At 43.0% G+C, this 9,852-nt stretch overlaps 1 protein-coding gene across 2 annotated transcripts in view; it reads left to right on the top strand.

Moving 5' to 3' along the window:
• The first annotated feature begins 4,171 nt into the window (after positions 1 to 4,171).
• The window catches only part of chst11 (carbohydrate (chondroitin 4) sulfotransferase 11), an 87,381-nt gene continuing 81,700 nt past the window's right edge, over positions 4,172 to 9,852 (top strand). The window contains exon 1 of one of the 2 annotated variants that reach the window (XM_053415376.1): positions 4,172 to 4,350. In XM_053415376.1, coding sequence (XP_053271351.1) covers positions 4,248 to 4,350 — 103 coding nt within the window. In that variant the 5' untranslated portion in view covers positions 4,172 to 4,247. Of the gene's footprint in view, positions 4,366 to 9,852 lie in introns of both variants that reach the window. The other variant, XM_053415375.1, reaches the window with a different exon arrangement.

Raw genomic sequence — 9,852 nt, 5'->3', positions numbered from 1 at the left:
AAGAGGCTTCACCTCTCATCTAAGTGCTTCAGTTCTAGCTGACTAATGGGAGTTTTCAAGGTTTACCTCTGTGCGTCTGTCCCTGTCTTGAGGGTTGCTTTGTTAAACAGGCAGGTCCTTTCTACGAAGCCTCCCACCACTTCCATCACCAGTCAGCGGGTTGTTGGGGTACTCTGAATCAAGCTGTGAATGACTGTTGATACCCACTCTGCTATTGTTTGAGCCAAAAGAATGTCCATTGTGAGAAACGGCTGAGTCGTGGCCTGAGTAATTGGTCACTTGCTGTATATCACATTTGTCTATAGCAGCGGGTAAGACAGAAAGGAGGTGCATGAAATGATACACGCAAGAATGGTGCACGGCAGGATGATGTTCTTCTCCCGAAGCGCAACAGACATCTGGGCGTGGACTAATGCTCTGCTGCAAACACGCTTTTTGTTTTGTGTGTGAGCAGCTTTGTAGCAGATTTGTTTACATTTTTTGCTTCAAGCATAACTTTGAAATACACATAACCGGTGATGCATTTTTAAGGTTCTCAACTTTAAGGAGGTTAAGATGCTCCCTAAGTTGTGCCTTTGAAGGCCTCTGTAAGCCTCTCCGGGAGAGTGATAAGACTCTTGGATTTGCTGCATTTACATTAAGCAAAAGCTCAGGCTTATGCTGTATTTTTATTGCTGTGGCACAAGCCCCAGGGGTTTTACTGACTTAATTACATATAACAACTGTCAGGCGTGTTGGTTTATCCTAAATAAGAGATGAGCCGGACTGGTCCAATTTAAGTATTTATTGAGATGCAATGAAAGTTGAACAACATAGCTATGGACAATTATCACAGCCTAGGCTAAATCAGTTAGCAATAGGTAGTTAATAATGGCCCCGAACAAAAGGGGTTTGATATAATTATAACAGTAGATTTAATATGATTGGTTATGAGAGATAGAAGGGAGTCACCGCAAATCAATTTGGTTCTCCCTTATTGGTCCAAAGCTGTAGTCCACCGCCTCTTGTCAAGGAATCCAGGAAGTGACAAGAAGCCGCTCTCCGTGACGCTACAACTACTCTGATAGTTGCTAAGCAAAATGTTCTCTTCATGAAAGGCCTTGACACAGCTGATGCCATGTGGGCCATTGGAGAAAGGAATATGATGTTCCTAATATATCCAAACAATGTCCTGTTGATGTAAACATTAGGATCCTCGAAACCAAAACAACGAAACAAATCAATGTCAACAAAGTCACTCTGTCCGACCTCCAGAACTTATCAGACAGCTGCATGAAATATATGTGATGTGAATGAAGCTAAGGGAATAATGGTTTAATACCAAAAGTTAGAATTCAGAACAATTATAAGATTCTTTATTAACACTATACAGCAAGGGTTATTTATTGCTTTTATCTTCTTTCTTATTCAGTGCCTCCATGCATGCATAGCGACTGCAACTGCTGTTGAATATTCATGTGGACTAATAAATGCAATGAATGCATGGGCCGGAGTGCTGATTTTTCTTATAAGCATGCTGTTGACCTGCTGGGGGTTCTCTGCAACTGCGCCTCTCATTTACATTTGCACTGTACATCTGTGAGCTTAGAACAAGGGCGGGATTTTAATTATTCTGGTGTGTTGCTACTTGTCAGGAGTGCAGAGGTTATTATCCACTCCGTGTTAATCCCTGTGCTGCTGTGCAATTTGCAATTAGGTAGAGCACAGCAAGTAGAGGTACAATATTTGTCTTTATTTATATTATTAGGGGAGGGGGCTGTTGTTCAGGGGGTAGAGCGGATCCTCCTCTGACCAGAGGATCGGCGCTTTGAGATACTGAACCCCAAATTGCCCCCGAAGGCAGTGCCACTGTCATAAATCATGACTGTGTGTGAATGGGAGAATGGCAAAACACTGTACTGTAAAGTGGTTTTAGTGGTCATCAAGACTAGAGAAGCACTACATAAATACAGACCATTTACCACTCATAGAAAAAATGTGCTGCTCATTGATGCACTGTATGAATGTGTTTGTGAATGTCATTATACCGTCAACTTTACGGCGTAAAGCTCTTGAGTCGTAATCAGGAGTAGAAACCCTCCATATAAATACAAACCATTTACAATTATCTCCCTGTCTGACCTGCGTGTATAGGTACAACAGATATACATATTAGAAAATGTTCATAGTGCTTCTTTTGTGTTAAAATATCATTACAGCACAATTTTATCACAGCAGAATGGCGTTTGTGACTCCAATGGTCACACTAGTGTAACTCTGATTCACTCTCCAACACAGTCAGTAGGTGGCGGTGATGCACCTTCACTGTTGGTTGCCACCTGCAAATAAACCGAACAAAGACGGAAAAGACGGAGCCCCTTTACCACAATGCTCTCTGGTTTCATCTGACTTTTCTGCTGTTATACCACCAGATGGCACTGGAGTTCTGTATGGAACAGGCAACAAATGCAGTACTGAAAGAAAAGTAAATCTGAGTCTTTTGGGTAATTAGAAAATATACCTTCGGCGGCTGTGGCTGAGGTGTAGAGCGGTCGTCCTCCACCCTGAAAGTCGACCGTTCGATCCTCTGTCTTCCCCATCTGCATACTGAGGTGTCCTTGGGCAAGATGCTGAACCCTGATTTGCCCCTCATAGAACAACGACTTAACAAAGTGCGGTTAATAATAGATGCACTGTATGAATGTGTGTGTGAACGGGTGAATGTAAAACTGTACTGTGAAGAGCTTTGAGTGGTCATCAAGACTAGAAAAGCACTATATAAATACAAGATCAAAAACCTTCTTTTATAATACTATGATGTCACCAATTACAATGATTTACTTTGAAATACTAATGGCAATTCGTCTTTTACTGCTATTACATCTGCCACTTGTACTGCTACCACTTTTAAGTGTACCACTACAATTAAAATGTATACTTGTTACTGCTTGTGGATAACTGTATTTCCATATATAGTTATAAATACTAGCAATACATTTACTAATTGTACTACTTTGGCTTCTTTAAGGATATTTAGTGATTACCATTACCATTGTGTGTACCACCACGACTGTTATTACTCAGAATTCAGTGGAAGGAAGGAAAGTAAAGTAAAAATATAAGTTGAGAATTTGGAAAATGTAAAGCCATAATTATAAAATATGTCCTTTGAATCAAAAGGATTTTTGTATTTTAACCAGTACACGTAGGATATATTAGTAACAATATTAAACTATGATTTGTTTATTGCTGCATAAATATGTATGTAGCATTTTAATATTGCATCTCGTTTAGGTGGAGCAAGCTGTAATATTGTTTGGCAGTTTAATCTATAACAGTATGCATTTATACATGTAAAAAAAAAATCGTCATTTGCTAATTAACTACTAATATTATCTGTCTTATATAAAGTAGTAGAGTAGAATTGTATAACTGTTTACATTTACTCAAGTACTGTCCTTAAATAACCCTAACCCTGTCCCCTACAATTGAAATAATATACTTTTAACTATTCTACTCTTTGCACAACTGACTACATTTCAGAAGAAGATCGAGTGCTTTACTCCACTTATTGCTTGTGGGGCAAAACGGGCACCACTTTATCCCAATGCTGTGCATGTTCAGGCTGGGAAATTGCTCTTTCGACATTTGACATTTACAACTGTAATAACTTCATAAAAATAACTTTATTTATACTTTTTAAAATCTAAGTTACAAAAAGCCTAGGAAAGTAAAACAGACAAAACTTTTCATTATCAAAAAGTACTACGATGTACTTTTATCACTAAAACTCAGTTTTTAAGTGCCAATGTACACGATAACAAAATTTACTCACATCCTTTTTGTTACTAAGCTTATGATAAGCAGCAATTTACAATGCAGACTATACCAGAACCGTATCATACTGGTCACCACTGTAAACAGATCTGAACGGCTTAGTGTTCCACCATCTCTGGGATACATTTGATCTGTGAATGGATGTCTATCTTTCTACAGTGAAATCATATAGTGTTTTAAAAACGGAAAGGAAAGGGTGAAGCTCTCGAATGGATGTGCACATGTGGACGCGTTCATTCCCTCCGATAGGGGGCGGGGGGGGGGGGGGGGGGGGGGCTTCCACGCAGCCCCCCCCTTACAGCAGTGGTACGCTCCATGTTGGAAGCGTCCAGTTCATTGACCGGCGAACAGTCCTCATCAGTACCAGCAGAGACCCGGAGCCTTTCATCCACGCACAGATCGAGCTGCACCCTCCTGCCTCCCCGCCCGCCATGAAACACACTCTGGCTGAACTGATGAGGATGAGCAGGATATGCCGGATGGTATTTGCCACTTGTTTGGGATCCTTTATTCTGGTCGTCTTTTATTTCCAAAGTATGTTCCAGCCAGGTAGGGTGCCTCTTCTGTCTCTCGCGTGTATAAATGTGTGTATGGGATCCTGTCTGGCACCTCCTGGCACGTTGACACCTCCGTTTGTCCAGTGTGTACAGTAACGCAGCGGATACATGATTGATACCATTCAACAGAACCCCGATTCTTTCCGTTCTTTGGCACATTGTCTTGTTGCGCCTCGGGTGCGCGTTTGGATTGTGATCGCACGTCAGCAGCCGCGCGCAGTTCGCTGGCTGCCTCTCAGCTGACTGGAGATGGTAGCGAGGCTTTTTGTTTCCAGAAACGTGGCTTGGAGGAGAAAGGAGTCTGTGCGCGGAGAGCAGTGGGCTTTGGCAAAGTGGGCACTGAGCCCGACCCGATCAGATTCGATCCACCCAGAGGTTCTCGCCACCTGGATCGAGGGAAAGCATCAAGCTCTCACGGAAACGAATAATTTGCGGGTGAACATTTAAAAGGAGACCATGTTTAGGGAGTCTTTGAATACGATTCCCTAGCTGATCTGCGCACGCACGCACCCGCCTTCAATTCACCACACTAACGAAAACCGACTGTATCTTCACATTCTACGTTAATCTGGGTAATTGGATTTGGCTCTTTTGCCACAGTCAAAGAAACCTGCGGTTATACGCGCAAAACAGAAGCACAACGACTGTACAGCGGTGAAGCCTCAGTGCTGCTGACCTGCTATACAACAGGTTTACTGTATGAGGAGACAGGGACTAACGCTTTCTGGGTATTTGCTCTCTATGAACAGAACTAGAGTAGCTCTCTACAAATCATTATCTTTCAATAGGAGACAGAGACTGTCTGTATCATTTCATTTCATACCAGGTCACATTATCAATCTTTAAATGATAGCCCTTATGGGATCAGCCCCTGTGTTGTCCAATGGTGAGGTAAAAGGTGTAGTGCCAGAGTGCCATAAAGGCCCTGTGTCACAGCGGTGATGTGGAGCTGTATCTGAGTGATGGGGCAGCAGGGATGACAGAGAGATGAATGGTGAGGTGGAGCAGAAAACAGGAATTTCACACCAGCATGAGGCTGAGCAGACGTGCTGCCACAGCTCGGATTTAGGAGGCACAGTTCTCTGCATGCAGCGCCTCTGGATGGATGAGCCGTGGCTCCGCTGGCAGCCGCGTTCTTTTCTAACCTCCACAAAGAAGCTCAGGGAACTTCTGCATCAGTGTTTTGAGAGTGTTATATCAGAAACCCACCAACAGATCGATAACTGGACCACATTTAAGACCTTTGTTATATTGGCACTAACTTTACTTACATACCCTCCTGCTGTATGTGTTAAAGGAATTGTTGCCAACACTTCTGCAGAATAAAGAATTAAATAATCAAATTATGTTCATGTTTGATATCGACAGTGCTTTTGTAGACATGGTTTACTTAAGACATATTCTCACAGCCAAAAATGTACTCTGTGTTAACTTTTTGGGGAATCGTCCTCTATCAAGAAGGACGGCAGTTTGATCCCAGTAGGTTTCTTTTAACGTGAAACGATGGCTCTTTAACTTGTTCATGTTCATGTTTAACTTGTGCATGTTCACTGCATTGAAATTTAATATTTATAGAGAATTGGACGTTTTTTGTGTTTAGTTTTGAACTAGTCTCTGAAGAGATAGTCTCACTTAAAACAGTTGTGTAGAGAGGGCAGGATATGAGGCAGATCCACATATGCAAGTATCCAGGTGGACTCTGATTTGTAAAGAGATTTTTCCCTTCAGGTGTATGGTCTTTAGTTCTACAGAGCTTTCTAGTCTTGATGACCACTCAAAGGGCTTTATAGTAGGGATGCACCGAATAGAGAATTTGTGGCCGAAGCCGAAGCCGAATAATAATCAAACGCTTGGCCGAATACCGAATACCGAATACCGAATACCGAATGTGGCTGTTAAGTTTTTCATTATTTATTTGAATATGTTGTGCAAAAAAGTGCAAAAGTTGGCACAAGTCTACTAAGTAACAGTAGGCTATAATGTAAACAATAATGTAAAGGCTGAGGTAAATAGCAAGTGTGCTTGTAACATCAAACACTTACAGGTACATAACATATCCCTGACCAGAACAGATTTGTCATCAGAAAGAAACTGACATCTGAGACAAGACAACCCAAATTGCTTTACAGACAAAAACATTAAAACAAAACAACTGTGCCTGTATCAAGCCATAGGTCTACTTAAGGCCAATGTATGCTTCTCCGTTTTGACGGACACGGAAAGATAGGACCGCCCTCTCCAACGTGGAACGCCCTCTCCGTGCCTCTCCGAGGCTCCTCGGAGAGCTTTTCGTGCAGCTCTCATTTTTCTAACTACACGTCGAAATGACGGACGGCCCACGGATAGCACTTGGCTGTGATTGGTCCGCTAACGCCAGCATTTCGGAATGGAAACTTCCTGTTCCATTCCCTACATCACAATAAACCAAAATCACAACTACGACTCTATGATTAATGTGATAAGCCAGCGGCGTTGTCCGGCTGACGGTGGCTGGTTAGAGCACTTACAGCATGTGTGTACGGTCACATACGGTTATAACGAACTTTGATAACGGGGCTAGCGGGCTAGCCACCATGCTAACTGCGGTGGGAACAGCGCAAAAACCCGCTGACTTTAATCCCACGGCTGTCATGACACTGTTTCTCAAACACCGTCAGGTTAGAAGCAAACACTTGGTAGTAGTTAGTATCGGGTGTCCGTGCTGACTGTGTGTGGAAGCTGGGGGGAGCTAGCTGCCTCCGTGTAGCTTCAAGCTGTTGCAGCTGTTGAATTAGCAACGCAGTTTGGAAACAAGACCGGGGAACCGCTGCGTTAAGACACGATAACAAAAGCATTTTGACCCGCTGGGTGTCACTTTATTCAGCAAAAACTGTCGCGTCATCAACATCCTTTTTCTGTTAGTTGCCATCGTTCACTGTGTGTGAGGAGCCGGGAGGACGTAAATAAACCAGCGTGGACTTATTCTATATACCTCATGAGGTAGGCTTGTCTAAGCTCGACTTTCGTTTCGCCATCTACTGTTCTGGCGGTGAATTGTTTTCACAACAAAAAGGCTCGTAAAACTATAAATCATATGCTTCTCCGAGTCCGTTTCGGAATGACGGACGGACGGATCGGACGGACCCTTTTTGATTTATAGTTCTTCGCGGACATCTTTGTTTACGTTTATCGCGTCACTAGACGCTGTTTGCTTGCGTCATTAAAACGCGCCGCTAATATTCGGCCTTGTTTTTCACTCATTTTACCGGATACCGAATGTGGCCGAATGTGGCCTTTTTTGCAATATTCGGCCGAATATATTCGGTGGCCGAATATTCGGTGCATCCCTACTTTATAGTACAGTTTTGCTACTCACCCTATCATAAACACATTCATACACTGCATCTATGGGCACAACTTTTTCGATGCAAACGGCACAGCTGTCAGGGGACATTTAGTGTTCAGTATCCTGCTCAAGGACACTTCGGCACGCAGAATGGGAAAGACTAGTATTGAATCGCCGACCTTCTCCTTTGCCAATGACCCCTTTATCCCTAGCAGCCCCATTTATAAATCAGATAATTTTTTTGGTGTATGCCATTTTTAGCTTTTCTGTGCACATACACTTTTGGTATAAACAATGTTTTTGCTAAATGAGGCCCCAGATCATTATGGTATGGCCAGAACCAGGGTCAGACAATCTTTGAATCTCTAGGTCAGAGGTGGTGAGTGCCCCTTGTCAGTGGTCTTGGGACAGAAAAATCATGAACCCGAGACAAGGTGCTGGGGGAAGTGCTGGAACAAGACTGAGCCGTGTTGCTGCCATCCTAAAAGGATCTGCTGTTAACATTTTGGTGCCAGATATCACAGGGTCCGTTCAGAGGTTTTGACAGACAGATTTGGTTTCATGTGGAGGACCAGCAGCTTCTTAGGCATGTATAAATAATGTTTTGGCTCATCTGTTATTTGGGTAAACTGACCATTACATTTAATTTAGCTGACACTTTTATCCAAAGCAACTTAAAATGAGTGCATTCAACCATGATGGTAAAAACCCAGAACAACAAGAATCAAAAAAGTACAATTTCCTGCCCAACCATTTGAAGGTAGGGTTGAAATATTTGTATCTTATTTGTTGCAATCTTCTTTCCGTCCTGATAGCCGCCAAAGGAAAAAGTTGATCATTTTAGATCATGCTGGCAAAGCTGTCAGTAAACGACATACGTACAGGCACACACCCTGCCCGTGCTTTCACTCCCCCTGACCCGAGTCTTCACAAGATAGAGAGGCACATACCCTGAAGCAGCCAGAAGTCAGCAGGCGAGCGAAAAATGTCAAGGGAAACATTTTCACCCTAGCAGTTGTCAGGCAGTGCATGTTAATGTATTTTAATTTGGTGTAGCTTTGACTAGAGGGCCGATGGGAGGATTGGGATGTATCGGTTGCATATTGTATCCTGCTCTTGGTAGCTGTCCTGCGGTTATCAAGCCTAAAGCTCTAAGACTCCAAGGAACCCCCACTTGAGGATTGAGGATTGAATGTGAAAGTGAACCAAGCCTCCATTAAACCCCTTGTATTCTGCTATCAGGGTTGTGCCAATCTCTGCAGGCCTTACATCATCTTCTGTCTGACATTATACTCAACATGCACACCTCCTGGGTGCCTGTGGCTCAGGAGAAACAGCGGGCTATCCCATAACCAGAAGGTTGGCAGTTTGTTCTTCCCCATTCCGCATGCTGAGGAGTCCTTGTGCAAGACACTGAACCCCTAAATTGCCCCTGATTGATTGATGTGTAATATAGAAAACATTGTATGATTGTGTGTTAATGGCAAATCTGTACCGTAAGGCGCTTTGAGTTTTCATCCAGACTTAAAAGGTGCTTTATAAATATAGACCATTTACAAACAGTTGTTTTAATTTGTAGTGGTGAAGACAGGGCGCTGTCTCATGGACATTCTGATTGAAGAGATGTCTAAAGTGTGAGGGTTTGTGCAGAAGCTTGGATATATCTTTCAATGGTGCAATGTCAATTTATGTGTGACTACAATAGTGCATTGTGAGTTGTGTTTGTGTGTGTTTGTATGTGTGTGTATCTCACCTTTATATCTCCCATATTTCAGTCTGGCTACATTCTTTCTTACATTACTTAGTCACTGATTCGTAATCCCATATTTGTTTTTTCTCCTGTCTGCTCCTTCTATTATTCACACACACACACACACACACACACCCACCCACACACGCACAGCAGCACCGTTGTTGTCCATCAGATAAAGTTACAGGCAGCGTCTCCCTGGTTCAGGCATGTTTAACGGGCCTGGGAATCCCGCCTGGCCTCCCTATGTAAACTCTCACCTCTCTTCCAGGCCTTGTGGGACATGACCTCTTGTAAAAGGGTCAGTCAGGGGGCACAGTGGTATCACACATTGGCTCAAGCACAAACTGAAAGAAACATAAAGGCCTGGAATGTTTATTCTTGCGAGACTGTTAAGGAGAGAT

Source organism: Pleuronectes platessa, chromosome 22 (genome assembly GCF_947347685.1).
Source record: "Pleuronectes platessa chromosome 22, fPlePla1.1, whole genome shotgun sequence".
In the NCBI taxonomy this organism is placed as follows: domain Eukaryota; kingdom Metazoa; phylum Chordata; class Actinopteri; order Pleuronectiformes; family Pleuronectidae; genus Pleuronectes; species Pleuronectes platessa.
The sequence above is the reverse complement of the archived record's forward strand: the minus strand, read 5'-3'. Positions and strand labels throughout refer to the sequence as shown.